The sequence below is a fragment of the Nerophis lumbriciformis genome, linkage group LG31 (assembly GCF_033978685.3).
Source record: "Nerophis lumbriciformis linkage group LG31, RoL_Nlum_v2.1, whole genome shotgun sequence".
Lineage (NCBI taxonomy): Eukaryota > Metazoa > Chordata > Actinopteri > Syngnathiformes > Syngnathidae > Nerophis > Nerophis lumbriciformis.
Genome location: NC_084578.2, coordinates 19,316,868 through 19,340,000, shown reverse-complemented (window position 1 = coordinate 19,340,000; position 23,133 = coordinate 19,316,868). Strand labels below are relative to the sequence as shown.

The 23,133-nt window shown below is 37.6% G+C and overlaps 1 protein-coding gene across 7 annotated transcripts in view; it reads right to left on the bottom strand.

The window, feature by feature from the left end:
- myo1b (myosin IB) overlaps positions 1–23,133 on the bottom strand; it is a 113,267-nt gene that overhangs the window by 33,169 nt on the left and 56,965 nt on the right. For all 7 annotated transcript variants that reach the window (XM_061926501.1, XM_061926500.2, XM_061926503.2 and 4 more), the window contains 5 exons: positions 12,989–13,083; positions 10,742–10,846; positions 7,630–7,676; positions 4,525–4,588; positions 1,073–1,171 (listed from right to left, as the gene is read on the bottom strand). In XM_061926501.1, coding sequence (XP_061782485.1) covers positions 1,073–1,171; positions 4,525–4,588; positions 7,630–7,676; positions 10,742–10,846; positions 12,989–13,083 — 410 coding nt within the window. The remainder of the gene's footprint in view (positions 1–1,072; positions 1,172–4,524; positions 4,589–7,629; positions 7,677–10,741; positions 10,847–12,988; positions 13,084–23,133) is intronic.

Sequence of the window (23,133 nt, the reverse complement as noted above, 5' to 3'; positions counted from 1 at the left end):
AAAGAACAAATATGTTTAGTAAGAAAGAGGAAGTACTTTATTGCTGCACATTATTTCCAGACTTTCGCAGGCTATGTAAAACAATGTGGCGGGCTAAACCTGGTGCCCGGGCGTTGAGTTTGGCACATGTGGTCTAAAAGAACACCAAATAAAAGAAAACATATTTGAAATGGGCAATGCTGAGCAAATAGGACATTTTAGGTTTGTTTTTTTTCCTCTTTGAAGATACATATGAGTTATATAGTGTACCCCTTTTTTATTGTGTATCATTGTATTATTTTATGTCTGTATGTGATGTTTATTGCAATTTTTTTTACATTTTAACACGTGGGTGCACTAAACTTTATTCAAAAAGGCTCTCCTGCGCAGACAAAATAGAAAACAGATTCTGTCTGTGGGAACACGAATGGGATTTCATCAATGGCTGTGTAAACTATATCTGAATCAAGCCTTCTCTGATGCGTCAATGGCCATTATGCTTCTGTCCTGTGTGCGGTACATAAAAACAATACCCTCTATCCACGGAAACGCTAACTAACACAAGAAGCAGGTTTCACAGCCTGCCTTTGTTCTCTGGACTGTTTGTTAGGCAGGAAGAAGGTGCCAATAATGTGGAGGTCATGTGTTTGTCCAGCTGCAATATGGCAGCAAATGCTCACGCCACTTCTTGGTAAACCTACATTACTTTTGTGTAGACAAAAAGACAATGAATACAAATGAAAAACCTAACAATAGGAACACACACATCGAGATGAAATTGGCCATTGTAGTCTGAGGAATACCTAATTTGAACTAATGAAATGAGGAAACAATGGGGAGTTAAGCAGCTGGCTACCCAATGTTTCATTCAAGTTGGATGCCTAATTTATTGTGTCCTGAAATGCATTATTATAAGACTATTTTTTTATTTTTCATAGTTTTTCCTTTATTAAAGTTTTACTTGTATTATTTAATGTAAAATCTGCACCGCAACCATGGGAGAAATAAGTCAGTCCTATCCTATTTCTGACACTTCCTTAAAGTTGCAAGCTAACCATAATTTTGACAAAATGCTAATATAAAAAAAACTTACTTAGTGTGTCATCAGAAGCTCCAGACAAGAGCTGATAAAATATGTGGAAGTTCCTCTCTCCTCTTGGCTGTTTTACCACACGGGACTTCTCCAGCAGATCTAAAAGAGTGACGGAAAAACAAATGGAAACAATGCTGGTAAAATGTCCGGTGCTAACAATGGTTGACATTTTTCTTTAATGATTTCACTGGCCCATCTAAACAATACATACATGGTTGACTTTTTATGCCAGTCCAATGCTTACCTTAGGGCTCAACATGTATGTATTATACAGTAGCGCTTACATGAGGTCCTATTTCCAAACCATGCATTTAAGTTGTCATGGTGACCAAGTCAATGTTTGTAATCTTTTTTTCTGAAAACACAAAAAGAACAGCCCTTTCCCCATGGTTTCTACTTAAGTGTACCTGATTAAAACGAAAACCATCATCTGCTCACCGCATTAGAGTAAGCATGATTTAATTAAAGACTACAGAGACCAGCAGCTGCCCTGCAGGATGATAGTATTCCATTTATCTGGTTAGAAATGATCCAAATGTGTCAGGCTGAAGTCACATTAAGCTTCCTTCTTCCTGCAATATAATGTTTTAATGGGCTATTTAATTAAAAGGCATCATATGATAATTCTATGAGAATAAAGAAATCCTTGTTTGTGTCTCAGTTGACTTAAAGCAGATGGTTTGACTGTATAGCTGGCAGGTTACAAAAACTCTGTCGTCAGATAAAGCTAAAATCAAAATTTCATGTCCAGATTACTTGTTTGAACAGTGAGTTTTGAAGTGGGTAAGCTATAGTAGATCTTTATGCTTTAATATCGATACTCAAATAAAAAATATTGATACATTGAGATCTTGTCTAAATCAGTGTTTCTTAACCATAGGGGTGCTAGAGCCTATCTCAGATAAGCGCAAAAAATATGACTAAAGTGGTGAAGCAGCAACACTTAAAATACACTACTTTTTAAATTTTACCAAACATATTAGGTATGTTTACACAAAGTATCGGATGGGTATAGTCGATACCAGACAAAATCTTACTCTGTTGGATCGGAAAGAAAAATCAGTGGTATCGTACATCACTATTGTATAGCAGCTGCTGACCAGGTCAGTGCAAACGACGGCTCTACGTATGAATGAAGACCATACAGCTTTATGCAAATAACATTACTGATATTAACGTAAAAGCAAGCAAGATGTTAATGATAGATGAACACCAAAGGCCTGGCATTTTGCTTATAGATCTGCCATTTTTCTGCCAGTCTCCTGTTTTTTTTTTATCCTGGACTTTCATGCAAGTGATTGCTGGGAGGTCAGATACGATACTTTGCACCGAAAGTGGAGAGCCATACACATTCCTGGAGATCAGGCTGATTGTGAGTCTGTCACACCCACAGGTTATGAATCACCGTGGAAGCCGCATCAATAAAATAACGTGTATTAATGGAGTAGCTAACAGTAACAATACAGAATTGAGATCAAGGATGTAGACTGTAGGTAACAAAAATGCTAGTATGACTTAAAGATGAACTTGGTCTGGACGATATATTGATTTTAATCAATACATTTGAGTTTTTTGGTGCACAGGATTTAAAAATTAATATGTTTTTCTCCTCTTATTTTTTTGCCCGCATGAGCTTCCTTAGCCCTTACTTCAGAGCGGAGATCCACAAGCCTAACAAAACATGGCTAATGCTAATGCTAACCAGAGCAACACGTTTGTTTTAAGGAAAAGGAAAGTGTTGCCAGTGCTTTAGATTTGCGGCAACAGGCGTGGAACAAGACACTGCACGCTGCACAGTTAAAAAAAACGTATTCCAGCATCTGAAACAGCATCACGCCGAGTGGGGGAAATGTAAGTCTTTACAAGGCGAACAATACCGCAACACCATCTCCACCAAAGAATCAGCGTACTGTGGGAAAATCATTTCCACAAGGTACCATGTACAGTATGGAGAACACATCCAAACCAGACAGCTCGTATGCTCGTGCTGCAAAACTCCCGTGGAAATATAACACATTTAATTATCAATATAGTGATATATTAAATGTGCAATGAATCGTACATTGTCTTAAACATCAGTACACACTAAATAGGAGCCCAGGATACTTCAGGGAAAAGCCTGCGTTTAACCACTTACTAAAACTATATAGTCATCTCAATGCTTTACTTGATTATTGATTTGCATACAATGTACAAAACGACATTTTTATTTACACTATTTGATTCAGAACAAAAGTTTTAAGTTTGCACTTTATTAATCTGATGGATTTTATTTATATTTAATGATTATTGGTATCTTGATTTGCATGCAATGTGCAATACTACATTTTTATTTACAAAAGTATTTTTTCAAGACAGAAGTTTTAGTTTGCACTTTATTAATCTCAATGTTGGAGATTATTTATTTGCATGCAATGCATAATGCTACATTTTTGTTTACAAATGTATTTCATGCAAGCAGAAGTATTGCCTCCCAGAGGAAGGTCTTTGAAAATGATTGCATAAAAAATACAATTTATATCAGGTCTACAAATATATATATATATATATATATATATATATATATATATATATATATATATATGTGTACAAATTTGAATGTTGCTAAGAATAAGATGCAGTGTGTGTACAGTCATTTGTATCCATCGGTTTCTTTAAAATGGAGGGAAACAAACAAATCGTAAATCAAGTTCAGATTTTATCTTCAGGCCATAATGCCCAGGCCTATGTTAAACACATCATTCCACCACCCGAAAACACTGTCAAACACACTAAGTGGACAAACCTGAAAGTAGTGAAGTATTACAGGTCCTTCTTTGCTAGGAGAGCTACAATGTGTTTTAAGGTCATCTTATTCATTTCTGTATTAAAGCATCCTTGACATGAGGTGAGAAACATTCATGGAACTACTCAACCAAATCCAAAACAAATGAATAGCAAGTATTGTATGGTTCTTTAATAAATGACCATAGAGGTAAGGACAAGTCCCTTCTAAAAGACCGATTCATTAAGTACATCCACATTGAGCTGTCTAGCCTGAAGCTTGCGCTATCTGAAGACGTCACATGCCAGTGGCTCTTCCTCACACTCTCGTGTCCCTTGTGCTAGAATTAACTTGGGCCAGCAAACACAGAGTCACTTGTGCCTCTGTGTCTCCCTTCTGTGACCTCTGGCAGGGAATCCAGCGCAGACAAAACAATGTGAAAAGAGGCGAGATAAAAGCAAGATCAGAGAAGGGCCGAAGAGCGGGAGGCACAGTTATGGAGAAGGTTTTCTCAGTCTAAGATTAAACCCTCTTTAGTTGGGGGCAAATAAAACCAACAGATTGGTCAAATCCATGTTTGACACGTCAGTTAAAAATAAGAATTTTGAAAATATTTTTGATTTTGACAGATATTATACTATATTAGCAATCGGTTGGTGTAAAACCGTATTAGCAAAGGGTTACTCACAATTGCTGATGACTCCGCCCAGAGGATCTCCTTTGAAGTCGAACTCAATGTCCATGTACTTCCCCTGTTGATCAGAAAACACCAGTAATAAATAAACAGCTAGACTTTTAGATTCAATTCAAGTATTCAAGTAACTTGATTGTCATACCAGCATACATGAGATGGCAAGTAATTACCTAATTAAACTTAAAATATTTAGCTTAGCTTTCTAATTTCACACCTCAAAAATCATACAATTGGAGTTCTAAGTTTTCTGTAAAAATATGTTGTCAAGATAAAATTGAAGATTTTATCCATAAGATTTTTTTTATTTTTATAACTTTACGTCAACATGCGTCACTGTTTGACATTGGAGATTCCCCTGTACAGTGTGTGCCAAGAACTACTAAGCATCCTTCCAAGGTGGGCCTTGAAGCCAATAAAAATACAAGTAGGGAACCATTTACCAATCATAATCTTAAGCACAAATAAATTATGAATTGCTGCAGGGAGCACCTCAAACCTCAACCAATTGCTTTGCCAGAAGTTGAAGTGAACAAAAAGTTATTCCAGGTCCCCTCTGTTCCTCTATTTGAAACTTGGAAGATAAACAGAGAACCATCTGTCTTTCACCCTCTGATGTATTATTAACTGGTGGTCAGAACAGTCCAAGCTCAGTTGGTAAGTCTGGTCCCACCAAACTCAATGAGCAAACCACGCTGAGTAAAAGGAAAAAAGATGGTTTGATCCACGTGTGCCTGATGAACTGTATCCGTTGGGATGTCATGAAGACCTTGTCTGAAGGTTTATGCCAAGGTTACCTAAATATAACCAGATCAAGGCCGTAATCCTTTATAATACTCACCATTACAATTCTAGTCTAAGTCTAAGCATGGGCATGATTTAGGTACTATGCAGATTAGTGATTAAACAGTACGTGTGGACTGAAAAACGCTTACAATATAGTGTTTCTTAATGTTTACGAATATGCAGCGATACCTGGGCTGAACAAATTAAAAATAAAGTATATTTACAAAAAGTAACAAGACAACAACCGGGCTACATCAAAAAGTAACTAGTCAACTCGTTTTGAGGACATCTGTAGAAGTCATTACAATTTGCAGAAAAAAATATTGTTCAAATGCTGACAGTAACTTCTAAACATTTAAGTCAGGCAAGTTGTACCATGTACTATTAATTTCAGGCAATTTAAGCAAGTATCACCAACAGGAAGTTTGTCGGCATTGAGCAGGCTATAAAAGGCCGGCATAGTAGTTAGAGTAGGATTTTTGAGGTCCAACCATATAACTTTTTGGTTCAAATCTGTAATCGCACTGCCTTAATATGATCTAGATCATATGTGTCAAACTTAGGGACCGGGGGCCAGATCTAGCTCGCCACATTGTTTTATGTGGCCCAGGAAAGTCTGGAAATAATGTGCATCAATTAAGTAATTACTAAACATTAGGCCTGTGAATCTTTAGGCACCACACGATTCAATACAATTAGTATCTAAAACGTTGTTTTTCTTTTTAAAAGGCATATTACATGTTTAAAATTGCAGTGTTTTAGGAGGGCCAATCATGGATAAAATGTATTTCAAATAAATTCATTGTTGAGGTTGATTTGAGATTAAGGGTGGACAATTAATCACATTTTAATTTCGATTATGGCTTCTCACGATCATGAAAATATAATTATAAAAAAAACAATAATAATAGTGCATGCAAATTCCGGAGCTTGTGATGATAAAACGGATGAGGAGTGATTGAACAGAAAAAAGACCACATCTGTTAAAAGTGTGTGATCTAAACCACGGTTGCTACTTTTTATGTACCGGTAACACAAAAACGGTAGGCATAGGAATTCTGCATTCCAAAACTGCAGACAAAGTCACATTGTTAACCAATACAACGAAATCTTCTGCTGAACACAGAATATCAGGGAGATTGACATACAAATGAGTGAAATGCTGTAATTATAATGAGAAAGAACATTTGTTTGGGAAAATGTATATATGTAATAACTGTGTGGCTCGGTTGGTAGAGCTTTCGCCATCCTAGTCACGTCCGTTGCGTCCTAGAGCAAAACACTTCACCCTTGCTCCTGATGGATCGTGGTTGGGGCCTTGCATGGTAGCTCCCGCCATCAGTGTGTAAATGGGTGAAGGTGGATATAGTGTCAAAGCGCTGAGTACCTTGAAGGTAGAAAAGCGCTATGCAAGTATAACCCATTTATCACTTAATATGTCCGATACCGCTTATTCATCATCAATACACAGCCTGAAGTAAACAATGTTGAGACGGCCACTTTGAAACAGCGACTAAACTACAAAGCTAAAGCTAGCAAGAACAATGCATACACCCACAACACATCTCATCTTTTTGTGTTGTTGTAAAACGACATCATCGATGTAACATTAATGTACAAACAGCAGATGAAACTTGAGAGGCTCATTTATTTATTTTTTTACAGCTTCAAGTTGCCTCTTACTCGTCAAGCTGGCAACAGCAGCACAGCACACTTTCTCCTTTTAAAATAATAGCGTGGTGCGCCTCACCTGGTCTGACTGACTGTTTTGAGTTACAAGTTTGGTTGTACAAAAAATTGAGCTTGTAAAATGAGGTACCACTCACTGCACTGTATGGGAAAACTGTCAAAGATAAATATCTATTGGAGATAACTTTTAGCGTCAAAGTGGCATTGTAATATGAACATGTTTGCTTTAAAACAATTGGCCTGATTCAGAGGGCAGTTGTGGTATGCGGTAGATGGGGTGATAAACAGACTTGGTGGAGATGGATGCTAAACAAACTTGACAGGACGTAATATCTAAACAATCACATTAAGAAGTCCAGAAGTCCAGAAATATATAGTGTACATGAGCTTCCAGACAACTAATGCTGTCTGATGTAAAGATGGTATACATTGCCAAAGTAGGGTACATTAAAAAAAATAGATATAAACAAATATCAACCAACCAACACACTTTGGTTACCACAGCAGCAAATACTTAAACTTTTTTTCCCCACTAACATGCATGACTTACCGTACATATGAAAACAAAGCCCTGCAACTGTTTTGATCTTACATGCCGAATATAATGTCACTTGTAGAGGCACTTACAAATCTTGAGGAGTTGTCATTCCTCACTGTCTTGGCATTTCCGAAGGCTGAAAAAGTTACAAATCAAAGTGAATGCATGGTCCCAAACAATAAAGTAAAAATAGGGCAAATCAGACACGCAAACTGCTCAAATTTGATTTATCAATTATTAATGATACTTAACACAGAGCCTCGACCAGTTTGAGGTCAATCAGTGAAGGACTATGTGTAAGAAGCATTTGTGCAGATGAGGCCCCACAGATCTGTATGGATTAAGTAAAGCAGTTGGGCTTTTCAAGCTTAGATAGCACTGAACCTTGTTTTAGCACATTTACATCAAAATGCTTCAAAATGTGAATTCAAATGAAAGTAAAATAATCATAGTACTGTAACAAAAAGTGACAGTTCATCTTAAATTACATTATTTCTACTTAAACACTCAATTATCAGCAAAGCATAGGGCATAACACACATTGTAGCACAACTGTGCATGGCAGCAGATTAGTGTACCATATTTTCCAGACTATAAGCCGCTGCTTTGAACCCTGCAGTTTATAAAAGGTGCAGCTAACGGCCATAATGTTTTATATACAACAAATAGTTTTCATACTACACCGACAGAGACACTGAAAAGGTGTGTTGTTTGTGTTATGGCGCCAAGTCTGTTCACTGCAGGTGCTGTGGGTTGATAATGTACTTCTTGTTTGTGCCTTAAATCGGAAACCAACCTTACATAGCGTTTCTGCTTGAACGGATTCTTCATTTATCACAACAAGCATTGTTTGTACGTTTTACAAAATAACAAAATTAATTTGTACCTACTTAACCATCTCATGTGTGATGTCTGTGGGAGTGTTTTCATTCATATGTGTACATGCTATTGTAATGTAATCAAACTAGTGTTGTTAGCATTAGCGAATATGCATGTTTAAAAGTGTTTGTGTTAGTATTAACTAACTTACAATGACAGTCTTTTTGTATTACTTCAGTTTTGTAAATTCACCAAAATGGCACCGTGGAGTTCAGTTTAACTGATTGGAGAGCTAGCTTCCGCAGCTGGTGGGTCCATGATGAGGACTTCTGTTTTGTTTGATCAGCTGTTGTACTGTCGTGTAACAGGCACCGTTTGGAAACAATTAGGTATGCAAATAAACATTTACAAAATATTTTCTACCACTATATACTGTGTCTGTGACGCATAGTTCAGTACAGCTGATATATATATATAAAAAAAAAAAAAAAAAAAAAAAAAAATCATAATTTGGTGGGTGCGGCTTGAATAGTACCGTAGTCTGGAAAGTATGGTATGTTTAAGGTAATGTTGCAGCTTGTATATCTTGACGCCTGCAAGAGGGTTAGAAAAGAGCGCACATCTGAGAACAAAGAAAATGTTAGTTTAAAGTACCAGTAGAGTGGAAAAACAAGTTGTCTTTATATGCTTAATTGGGTTACATTGTCTCCAGCGCCCCCCGCGACCCTAAAAGGGAATAAGCGGTAGAAAATGGATGGATGGATGTATCCGATAATTCATATCCAATTTAATTTACAATCCGCAAAGCATGCGAAAATACTGTCTAAACGTCACAAAATGCCACAAATCCAGTCAGCCGCTCTGTAATTTCAGTAGAATGACGTCATTAGAGTAAAACTTCAGCACTCTGACCATAGTATCAGTCATACTGGAAATACGCAAAAATTAGAGAGAAATGTGCTGTTTATCATTCACAATCCCTATATAAGACAAACGCATGTTTTTCTTTTTTTATGGATTCTAGGTCATAAACACATAGTCTGTCAATGGGAGCTCTCTATTCCGCCCACAAAACCCTCTAAACAACCATCCAAAACCCACCAACAATACTCAATATACAAATTGTGACCTAAATATTAACAGAATATTAGCGATGTTATTATAAGCGCTAACGCAGACAAACAATTTTTTAGCAGCGGATTGATGGCACACAGCTAAGTAGCCCTCTGCTGCTTTACTGTGAGCTGGCCTGCGATGTCCTGATGCTCCTGCATCATCCTCGTCTCGGCTCGTCAAAGTTATTCTAGATTATAAATCATGCCTCTCATCTGGGTATCAGGAGGATTTAGCCATAAATCTAGAAATTGTTCATCTGTGACATTCAATTTATACCCGAAGATGGACACAAACGCACACAATCGGAGACCGTGTCTGCAGGGAGACTTCTCCTTATAAACCCTTCGTGTGCATCATGATTAATTGGTCATATAAACGGAAATATATGAACATCCAGTCATTGAAGTAAGAGCAGACATTGTACAATAATCTATCGTTTTATTACGTTTGTAGTTTGTATTTCTTATTCAGCACTTAGCAATACTGCTACATGATGCTTCATGTTTCACTAAAGTTGGATCTGTTTAGCAGAGCCTCTAAAATTTGTAGCTCATCATCATATTGAGGATCAACAATATAAGTTTCTGGATCATAATTTTTCCCAAAGTAATTGTTGGTTTTCACAACGTCTGCATGACTGGCATTGTTGTTGGGAGATGAAGGCATATGTGGTTCCTTCCTCTACGTCACACGATGATGTGTCTGGCGAGCTCATTGTTTTAAAATGGATCAGAAATCTGTGAGATTTATACTTTTTTGATCATATCCATTTACTTGCAAACTTTGTAAGTCTTTCGGTGTCATCCATCAGATATATATATATGATAATAGCTTCAATATAGAGGCAACTTGTTTTTCCACTCTACTGGTACTTTAAAAGTATCATACAATTTATTCTGAAAAGGTGAGAGCACAGAACACACAGATGCATTGTGTGAAACAGGATAACTCTGCCCCCCGCCCTGAGAAGAATTAAGTGGGAGCTAAACTTTTGCAGATGTGAAAGGTCTCTTCAGCAGCAAAACAAGCATACAGCCCCATCATTTGTGGGCATTTCCTGTCAGACATATTTCTTCCTCCTTTACTCAATTTGTTATGTTTTAATGTGTGTCATGCCATGGACAATGAAAACATTAACAAGACAAAAATGTTGCCCCAGTTTTTGGTTTTGCCATTACACGGAGTTGTGACGTGGATTAGGCACCAATAGATAGTAAATCACACTTGAATTGGGACAAAACAAAGCGTATAGGTCACTTTACTCACCTTCCAGCACAGGATTGGACTGCAATAGCTGTTCCTTGACCTTATTCACTTCTTGTCCCTTCCCACACACCGCTGCCACATATGACATCACCAGCTTACTGGCCTCTGGAGAGAACACAAAAAGATAAAAATAAAGTCCAAACTGTCACCAGACATGACTCATTCTTCACTCTCATCATTCACCCTAAAATCCCCTCCACCTCATCCTTCTGACACACATCATAGAGGGGTGTGAATCAATCAGAACAGTGGTTCTCAAATGGGGGTACGCGTACCCCTGGGGGTACTTGAAGGTATGCCAAGGGGTACGTGAGATTTTTTTTAAACATTCTAAAAATAGCGACGATTCAAAAATCCTTTATAAATATAAATAAAAACCTATCTTTTTTTCCAAATAGTTCAAGAAAGACCACTACAAATGAGCAATATTTTGCACTGTTATACAATTTAATAAATCAGAAACTGATGACATAGTGCTGTATTTTACATCTTTATCTCTTTTTTTCAACCAAAAATGCTTTGCTCTGATTAGGGGGTACTTGAATTAAAAACAATTTCACAGGGGGTACATCACTGAAAAAAGGTCGAGAACCACTGAGTTAGAATACCGACCAAAATAGAATGGACATACACCCAACTTATACATTACTCCAATGAGACACCAGAGATGCAGGGAAGAAATGCAATTTAACTTTTCCTGCAGAAATAATGCAGGTACTCATAAGAATGAGAACAGGTCTTACTGTGTTTTGAGAAGGGTGCACGCTCTCAAAAGATATTGTTGCTTAACAAGCATCATGTGCAGTCCCAAACAAGTGTGAGGCCATAGAAGAGCACTGCTGGCATTAATATTAAATATCCTGTCCAATGAGAGGAAGGTGACCCAAAACCGATGATGTGTGTGATGTGCCACGAATGGATAGGAAGGAGCTTGACAGCAGTTGCTTGTACAGATTGCTAACAATCCTGGCAGGTCCTCTAAAGACTGAGCCAAAGTAGAGGATTGTGGGCAAATACTACATAAGCCAAAAAAAGGATCATTATCAGCATTTGCGTTCAGAGTACTGAGGTACATGTTTCAGGTATTTTTTGAATGGGTCGTAGCATTATATTATGCAGACGTTTCTCTTTTACTTTTTGTAATTTGATAATACTCACTGGCTAATATGAAGACCAAGAAAGCAAGAGAAAACTCTAAACAAGACATCAGTGTTGTTGACCCATATTTTTAGGGCAAGTCTGTTTTTGATGGCCTTCTTCCACGACAAAAATTCTGGGGCGATGAGATTAATGAAATCCAAACTGATCTTCATGGTTTAGCTAGCCAGCATCTTGGGAGTGGGGTTTTCAATATCCATTAGAATGTGTATCCAAGGAGAAGCACAAAAAACTGTCAACATATGCCAAACACTCATTCAGCTTGTTTTATACTCCAAATAGTGTCCCAATGTGACCCATAATTGGGTATACTGTAAATCTAATACGACTTATGGCTAGTGTTGAACTTCCAGTTACTTTTTTCCACTATTACATTACACTAAACAGAATAAATAGACATTGCAGATCAATTGCTGGGTTGGAAACTAGCAAAGAGCAATGATGTCACACAAATTATTCCACATTCCCAATTATACCAGACAGCCGCAATGCTAACTGATAAGTTTCTGTGACAAGTAAAAAATAGTTTACTCCAGTTAGTCACGGAAAAGGGTTTTATACCGAATGCAATTGGTCTACTTTTAAAGTGTCGCTTTCATTTTACTTGCAGTCAACATACTGTATAACAGTCTACAGACCTGTTTTTATAATATATAAACTAGCATGTCATTCTTAAAAAATGCAATCAAGTTGCTTTTGCAAGTTGTAGATTTGATCTAAATCGACCCACTGGTCTCCTTCATATCTACCCTTATCCAGTTCCCTCCGGGCAGGTTTTGACTAGGCCATGGACAAACCTTTGTGTAGTGTCACAAGACAAGCCAAGCTGATAAGGCAAATTCTCTCCTTTATGCATGTACCAACCAAATACTGGCCAACTTGAATTCAAAACATTATGTTGGATTAATATTTTCTTCTCCTGTTCTCATATACTGTAAAGTCAAGAACTTCCAAAATCCTGTATCATAATTACAAAATATATTTGTGAAATTACAGTACATGTATGGTTAACATGCCTGCAGAGTATAAGTCAAGTATTGCCCAGGAATGTTTATGCAACAATACAAATATAAAAAAATTGGTTCTTACCAGTTTTCCCAGCTCCACTTTCCCCAGTAATAAGAATGCACTGGTCCTTGTCTTGGTCTCTTAGTGACCGATAGGCCTCATCTGCCAAAGCATAACTGGGGGACAAAAGGTTTAAACTCATTAGATGTAATTGGCAATTTGGCATTACGTTTATATAAACAAATGTCATAAGAAATTGTACTTGATATACAAAACAGCTGTACTTTTACATAAAACACAGTGTGTGGAAGCAGTTATGATCATTAATATTGTTACAATCATCATTAATTTGCCATTCAAAAAATCATAAAATCAAAACGGTCTGGCAAGGTGACGATATAAACGTTTCAGACAAATGTCACATTGCGGTGTCAGGCTGCATGGCGTCTAACCTAATCAGTAGCATGTGGCTATATTGGAGAATTAGCTCACATCTGAAAGACAGACTGGAATTTTTTTGGAGCTTTATTTACGGTAGTTACAATAAAGTTTCCATTTGGAACTTTGCTCAATTGACCATTACCATGTGGTTCAAAACTAATCTGCAACAAGACGCCCACGGTATCAGAGATGAAAATAAGTCACACTTTCAACAATTGATTTGAGGGATCATGTCGCGACCATGAATGACAACTAAAAATATGTTTTGCAAACTTTCAAATTGTTGCAACTATTTGGTGATTTTATATTAATAAAATAAAGCGGTAGAAAATGGATGGATGGAAAATGATACTGGTGTATATGATACCCAGCTTGTTGTGTTTTTTGACTGGATTAGTTAATTCCATATAGCAGCTTCAGATTTTGATACTTAACAATTATCTAAGAATTAAGTCTATGCGACATTAAAGCTTGTAAGCACATATATCATGCATAGGTTTTATTTATAACTTTCATAACTAATACATAAAACAAAAACTATTTAAAAAAATATGTTAAGTAGTTACTTTTATATTACATTGCATTAAATCAAATGTACTGTTTTCCAGTTTCAACAGGCCCTTTTAGCAGCACATATGGGCCCTGGGTGAAAATGAGCTTTATGGCATTGCACTAATGGGAAATACTTTAACTTGAAATGTATGTGTGCCTTAAACTGAAATAATTTTTCAAACAATTCATTGTTTTAACTGAAAAAAAGCAAATACGAAAATGTTACAACATTGTGCTGTATAGTTTTCCACAATAAATGTTTCTCAAAACTGCATATGTTACTTTCCTACGAAATACAAATAAACGGTGGCTTTTCTTAATGGCAATGTAACCAGTTATTGAATAGTTCTATTATAGTTAATATGCCAAATATTATGTTGTGACATACTGTATATCGTTATCACAAGAGGCTACAAAGTATATCACAGATTTTAGGCCACATCATCCACCTCTACAGACAGGTATTTATTTCCATTTCAAATGCTGAATATAAAAGTGACAATGTTCACTTGGCAGTGACATAATTATGTTGTCATGTACTGTATAACAGTAACTGTGTAGACCACCCTAAATGTGAAATAAAAAACAACTGAACACCAGGGTCATCACCAAACATTGCTGGAAAAGTACAGGCAGCAAAATCCCACAGGCCTCCTCAAATTTGTGAAGCTGGGAGTGAGGGGTAGAGATGGGAACGAGGCCTCAACCCATAAGTTAAACTTGGCACGTCCCTTTTAGGATCTGATTACAGCCCCAAATTTTGGATTTACACGTGGCAGCGGTAAGGAAAAAGCCACAACAGTATGATGTCAGCAATAGAAAATGGTTCAGTTAGTTCTTAAATAACCTCTGGTATATGGGGCTCAAGAGGAGTCTGCTGAATTTTCTTACAGGACAGATTTTGCATACCTTCTAAATATGAAGCATTTAGCAATAAAACAAAAACAATGTAATACAAAGACTAAAGTATCACTTCACTTCTAATTGAATCCAACCAGATTATTGTACAGATAAACAATCTTGTTGTACAATGTGCAATGTTGTAATTTAGAGTACAACGCACACTTTCCTTTATCCAGACCTAAAACTGACTACCACTGTTTAGGGCTTTACACTATATTCAGCAGTTTCTATTTTCAGTTGGGATCAGTCTAGTAGTACAGTAGCCTGTGATCTCTGAGTGATCAGGCTTCCCTGCAAGGCCTCAGGAAATCCGCCTAGATCTGCTGCAACAGCCAAGGAAACGTTTTCTTCAAGACCAGGTGGATGAGAAGACTGGTTTCATGTGCACCCGAACTCGCAAAGCACACACTGGCAATCAGGCCCGTATGGGTGGCCAGGCAGTACATATGACAACCAAAGATTTGTGGTCTTAACAGACATATCCCAGATGTGAATAGTTATGACTATGTATTGTAAAACAGGTGGCATGGTAAGGAGAACACTGAAACACAGGTTACAGTATAGCGCAGGAAGGCCTAGTCAGGACTCAGAGTACTTCATTTTCTGTGGTTGACAGACTACTGCTAAACTACGAATGGATCCTTCCTTACTCATACATAAAACCTCAGGGGGTTGATGCGGGGAATCATGGACCTTTAATTTTGCTTGAATGTAGGGCAATTTTCACACAGGTCAAAAAAAGAAGTCTAAAAAAAGGATATAATTCATGCTGAAGAGCATAGAAAAATAACCAGAAGGCTTGCATGATCAGTGGAAATAATTATTGAAAAAAAACAACTATATATATATATATATATATATATATATATATATATATATATATATATATATATATATATAATGAAGGATTATATAGCCAAGATCAAATCAAATACTCCTCTAAACTAGAGTTTCAGACAAAACAGACGTGATCATACAAAGTAACTTTCATGGAGGCTAGTGCTACTTTACATTCAAATGCTGTACTTAATGTAGGAATGTCATTATATTTTTCACAGTAATAAATGCTGCATCAAGAAAATGAAACTTCATGCCCCTTGGCTACACCGTATAGACCAGGGGTCGGCAACCCTTACCACTCAAAGAGCCATTTTGACCCGTTTAACAAATTAAAGAAAACAATGGGAGCCACAAAACTCTTTTGAAATTTTAAATGAAATAACACTGCATACAAAGCTTTTTTTTGCTTTGTGCTATGTATAAACCAGGGGTCTCAGACACGCGGCCCGTGAGACGTTTTGTGGCCCGCACCTAAATATGAAAATGTAATGTTAGTGCGGCCCGCGAGTTTTATATGAATGGCGCTTGACAGCGTCATACTTGCCAACCTTCCCGATTTTTCCGGAACATTTCCGTGATTCAGGGCTACTATCCTCTCGAACGTCTGCCGATTTTCACCCAAACAACACTAATAAGGGCGTGCCGCGATGACACTGTCATTAGCGCCCTCTACAGCCTGTACTAACAGCGTGCCAGCCCGGTTACATGTTGTATGCGGCCTCTACCTGCACACGTAAGTGACTGAAAGGCATACTTGGTCAACAGCCATACAGGTTACACTGAGGGTGGCGATTTAAACAACTTTAACACTCTTACTAATATGCGCCACACTGTGAACCCACACCAAACAAGAATGACAAACACATTTTGGGAAAACATCCGCACCGTAACACAACATAAACACAACAGAACAAATACCCAGAATCCCATGCATCCCTAACTCTTCCGGGCTACATTATACACCCCCCCGCTACCACGAAACCCTGTATATATTCATTGACAATACTTGAAATGTTTCATCTGTTTTGTGAACATATGAAAACAGTTGAAGTCAAAGACAAGTATAAAATACCTACCAGTAGTTATAAAATAGCATTATAGTTTCAAAATAGCCATATTGCCTCCCCCTCAGATTGCCTGTTGCATGTATCTTTTGAAGCCATAACATGCTGCATTTTTTGTTCGGTTTTGAACTGCGCCCACCAGTAGTTCGAACGACACTCATGACAACATTGCCAATGCAATAGTGCCATGCTGTAGCATTTTTTTGTAATGTGTTTATCAATACATCATGGCTAAAATTAAATGTCAAAATATCAATACTGTAATATGAGAAACGATACCAGTATAGGGAAGCTAAGAATCGCTACATTACTATTTCAGAATTGATCCGCCAGTCACAAGTTCCTGGTGGATTTTGAAAGTTACTGTTCTAAAAATACAGAAGAAAGCATTGCAGTACTAAGTCTGCATAACCACACTATAGTAAATGGATACCAATTGTCGCATATAATCCACACACTGTTGAGCAGATTGAGTAGTTTTAAGTCTTTGGGTTTTCCACAAACTGATGACAGTAGAAGGCTCACCCTGATGAAAGTAAATTCATAAGTTTCACACATAAAAAAAAATAAAATCTTAAATTTCAATAAATTATTATTTATTGCTGTCCCGTAGTGAACTGGCTAAGGCTACTGATTGCTACTAAGCAGTCAATACCTAGAGGGCATTCATTTTGTTCAAAGCAAGCACTAATTCAAAACTGGTTGCATGCATGAAGTCATTCACGACAGATTACTGCTTGGTCCCCTTTATTACATTTACATTTTATCCTTGAGTTGCAGATGTGGGTGGAAAAGAACGAGCCCTCTCTTAACAAATCACTTCTCTGCATGCTTGCTGATCTCACCATCACACCAACACATCTACCCACCTGAGTCAAAATGTCATTTCAGTAAGTGCCCACTTGAATCTACCTACGAACAGGTTTAGTGTGAAAACAGTGATTATATAAGCCTGCTCAAAAAAGAGCAAAACACCATGTGGTATGAATACAGACGGAGTTATACAGAAATGTAAAAGTGTGTACAGCAATGAACACATATCTGTATTGACTGATCCACCAGATACAGCGCCTTGCAAAAGTGTTCACCCCTCTTGAAGTTTTCCATATTTTGTCATATTACAACCACAAAAGTAAATAGATTTTATTGTAGTTGTATGTGAAATAAAAACGCAAGGAGTTATATACAATTGTGATGTTGAAAAAATGTATCCATGAGTCAAACCATTTTTACAAATAAACTGAAAAGTGTGCTAAGCAAAAGTATTGAAACTTATTTTCTCTCTGTGCAACCGATTGCCTTCAGAAGTAGCTTGATGATTGCTACTGACTAAATACTGTCCACCTGTGTGTAATCTAATCTCAGTACAAATACAGCTGTCTGTGACAGCCTCAGAGGTTAGTTAAGAGAATATTGGGGAGCAAACAGCATCATGAAGTACAAGGAACACACCAGACAAGTCAGGGATAAAGTTGTGGAGACATTTAAAGCAGGCTTAGGCTATAAAAAGATTTTCCAAGCTTTGAACATCTCAAAGAGCACTGTTCAATTCATCATCCGGAAATTTTAAGAGTACGGAACAACTGTAAACCTACCAAGACAAGGGTGTCCACCTAAACTTACAGGCCGAACAAGAAGAGCACTGATCATAGATGCAGCCAAGGGACCCATGGTGATTCTGGACCAACTGCAGAGATCTACTGCTGAGGTTGGGGAATCTGTCCACATGACAACTATTAGTTGTGCACTACACAATTGTTTTCCTTATGGAAGAGTAGCAAGAAGAAAGCCATTGTTCAAAGAAAGCCAAAATAAGTTTGCCAGAAGCCATGTTGGGGACGCAGCAAACATGGGGAAGAAGGTTCTTTGGTCAGATCACAACAAAATTGAACTTTTTAGCCAAAATGCATAAAGTGGTGTGGCAGAGAACTAATAGTGCACATCACTCTGAACACACCATCCCCACTGTCAAATATGGTGGTGGCAGCATCATGCTCTGGGGGTGCTTTTCTTCTTCAGCAGAGACAGGGCAATATGGGAAGAAAACCTGGAGAAGTCTGCCAAGGCCTTGAGACTTTGCAAAGGTTCACCTTCCGGCAGGACAACATCCCTGAACATAAAGCCAGGGCTATACTAGAATGGTTTAAAATGAAACATATTCATGTGTTAGAATGGTACAAAGTATAGACCGAAACCCAATCAAAAATCTGTGGCACGATCTAAAAACTGCGGTTTAGAAACACTCTCCATCTAATCTGACTGAGCTTGAGCTGTTAGGCAAAGAAGAATGGGCAAGCATTTTAGTCACTAGATGCATAAAGCTGGTAGAGACATACCCCAAAAGACTTGCAGCTGTAATTGCAACAAAAAAAGATGGTTCCACAAAGTATTGACTCAAGGTGGACCAATATGTTTGCAAAATGCCCTTTTCATTTTTTTATTTGTAAAAAAAAAAAAAAGAAGAAATCATGTATACATGTTTTTCTACTTCACAATTGTATACCACTTTGTGTCGGTCTTTCACATAAAATTCCAATAAAATATAGTGAATACTTTTTCAAGGTGCTGTACAGAGTCATAGTGGTTAGGACTATGCCTGCAGCTATAGACTATTTTAGTATCTATCGATTAGTTTGTTTGATTAATCAACTAATCGGATAAAACACACTTTAACCACTATGGTTAAATAGTTGAAAATAAAAAATGTTATGCTTGCCCTAACATTCACACAACATGTGTGCATTAATAATATACATACATTTTTAAAAACTCTGCGCTGTTTGCCATTACACAGATCATAGCACCCATGCACCATTGCTCATGTGCGCTCTCTTGCAGCGGCCGTGCAAAAACGGTCTGCATATTTATAGTTTTGGGCCCTCCATGCGGTTTGGATTTCAGAATTTTGTATTAGTTATACTCATTAAATGATTAATCAAAGCAACAGAATATTAATCAAAGCTTTTTTCTAATCAAATTAATCGATTTGATCAATTAGTCCTTGCAGCCCTAGTTAGGACATTTTTTGTTTAAAATGCATTTCACTCCACATATCTGTATTTATGCATTTACAAAGACCTTCAAAGTAGAATTAAATAATTGAATAATATAAAGTAATGCATTTAAAGAGTATTGCGTAGTTATCAGTGACGTGCAGTCACTAGAGGCAGGTGAGGCTGGGCCTCACCTGCCATCATGGAAAGAAAAAAAATGTAAAAAAAAAAATATATATATATTAAATTGTTAAATGTATCCAGTGATTATACTATAAAGTTATTTTCCATTTAACTTCACCAGTTTTAGATTATTTTTTATTTAAAATCGCTGAATTTTCACATTTGCCGTTCAAATACAGAGAAGAGACGGTGCGGTGAACAGCAGCCAGTTAAGGCACGTCACTCATTTGTGCCTCACCATGGATTGCGCAATGACTCGGCTAACTGCTGGCCTGCTGTGCAGTGAGACCGTATTGCTACCGGTATATGAACTATATTATACATTTCCATAGTTTAGTTAGCTGAGGTGTATAATGTACAGTGTATTTTGTCAACAACTGTATGTGTGTAACGTATTTCTTGTGCTGAGCGATCATAAAACGGCTGAGGCTCGCCTCCTGCACCCCCGCTGTAGATTGCAAGCCCTGACGGGAGTGTTATATCAACTAAAGCCCACACTTAAACTTTCCACGTGCAAGATTGAATCTATTTAAAAAAGTTATTTCATAAGAAGTCAAAAAGTGCAAAAACAATAATGTTCGTGTTGGAGGAGTTGTGAATGACTGCAGGGCCACAACATTAGGTACACCTGCAGACTGCAGGTGTACCTAATTCACAACTCCTCCAACACGAACATTATTGTTTTTGAATTTTTTGGCTTCTTATTAAATACATTTTGTAACCTATTTTTATGGGCTTTCCTCTTTGTGATGTTAAGTTCCTGTTATGCGCTGTTATACAGTATATGCCTTGAGCTCTTATTTTGAAGGCGCCAAGAGCGGAAGTGATGACATGTTTCTGTGGAGCGGAGGTTTTTGAAAGAAGGTAAATAAAGTGGTCCTCGTGTAAACTGGAGCCTCCGTGTTTGTTATTTTGTAGTTTCATACAGTATAGGCAACATTTATAAACCCTCGGTTACACTTTTTGAAATAGATTCAATCTTGCACGTGGAAAGTTTAAGTGAGGGCTTTAGTTGATATAACACTCCTGTCAGGAGGTGCATTAATCCAGCACAACAGCGGCGAATGGACTTCATTTATAACTTAGTAAAAGTAAGACCATAATAACGTTTTTTTTATTAAATGTGCTTTTTTGTGTGCTACAGTTTGTATGCGTAAAGTTAAAGTTAAGTTAAAGTACCAATGATTGTCACACACACACTAGGTGTAATGAAATTTGTCCTCTGCATTTGACCCATCCCTTGATCACCCCCTGGGAGGTGAGGGGAGCAGTGGGCAGCAGCGGCGCCGCGCCCGGGAATACAATTTGGTGATTTAACCCCCAATTCCAAGCCTTGATGCTGAGTGCCAAGCAGGGAAGAATGCTGGTATGAGCTTTTAAACATAACCCGTTAACTGCTGCCAATCAAATGGTGAATAAGATACTCTTTAGGGTTCATATGTTTGTAAATCTGACTGTGATGAAGTCAGTGCCTCACCAGCCATGAACCTCACCGCACGTCACTGGTAGTTATACACAAAGTCAATATATAACAAATGGGACTGTCAATCCAAACAATTTAATTTGTCCAGGGTTTCCCCTATATGTATCTGATCGTGGCTTGGTGCCATGGATAAATTGAACCCGCAACGCCTAAAAAAAAAATGTGATTTTTTTTTTTACATGGAAACAAATTTAAGTAGTATATGGTATAAATGGATATACAGCCTATATTATTTAAGAACTATTGACTAGTGATGGACGGAAAATGTGCCCACTGAAAAACTTTGATTCACCGTAAGCAAGATGCACGCGTGTGTCTGGAGCCTTGGCAGTAAGACGAGGCTACGCCAGCTAAGCCACACCTTTCCTCCGGCGGCTTGGCCAATGGGGCGGCGGTTTTCCAGCAGCGGGACGTGCACAGCGCCGCTTTGCACTCCAGCCAGACCCACAGCCCGTAGAGCCAATCCTTGTCCTGAAGTTATGGATCTGACTTGCCCGCAGCATTGTTCTAACATGTGATGCCAGATATACAGCAATGGCGATTGCTAAAGACTTAGATTTCCTTTTTATTGTCATTCAAATTTGAACTTTACAGTACAGATAAGAACGAAATGTTGTTGCATTAGCTCTTGGTAGTGCAGGCAGGGGCGCCGCTAGGGATTTTGGGCCCCATGAAAATAATCTTTACAGGGTCCCCAACACAATGTCATTATTTTTTCTGTATTATAATTTCATCATCATTAGGGGCCTCTCTGGGCCCCCCTCCATCATGGGCCCCTAGAATCCGTCTCCTTTACCCCCCCTTTTCGGCGCCCCTGAATGCAGGATAAAAGAACAATAAGGCGCAGATATAAATAAATAGATTACTGTACAGATAAATATATTGCACTAAAGACTGCAAGGAAAGTTCAGCTTCCTCTAAAATATAAAATAAATGCTCAAATATGTTCTTTTGTGTTTGCATTTCATTGACTAAATGTGTTAGAATGCGTTTAACTTTTGTTTAGCATTGACTATTTTGGCGACAGTTAGTGTGACTTTTTTTCCATTGATGTGGTAGCGTCCCAGTGCTGCAGCCAAACTAAACAAATCATTGGATAAAACCTCAACTTTGTCCCGCCCATGGACAGTGAGCCAATGAATAAGAGTGATCGAAAGGGGGCTTCTGCATGACGATACGATGACCTGTCTTAGCTGAATCCCTTTTTGATTGACATCAAAATTAGCGAATCAGCAATCTTGAAATAAAAAACATTCTCCTGTTGATATGGAGATATTCATTATTTTTTAAGTATGTTTTCTTTGTAAAATTTAGTATGCTTATATCTTGTTTCTGTTGTTGGAGACTGTACTCATGTTTCAAAAGGAGCTGAACATTAGCTTCCCCTACTTGAAAGACCCGCAGCTGCCACTGGTATACAGCCCGTTTTACATGATACAATAATAACAATTATAAATATAGAGCAAAACAATGTAACAAAACTCTGTTAATACTAAATACTAAATGTTTGTAAATTATTTTTAGCATTAAAATATATATATATGCATCAACAATTATGCAAATTGTATGATGGCGTCTCATTGGCCACCCCCCTAGCCACGCCCCCACTGCCACATGTAGATTTCAAGCTGGGGGAAACGCTGTTTTCCCTGTTGCTTTGCAATATTTTCATAGTTAACTGACAATGCAAATACACCAAGTCAGGAAGTAAAAACAATATGCATGGCAGCTGAAAGACATGACATATGCACAATCCTTGCCTGCAAA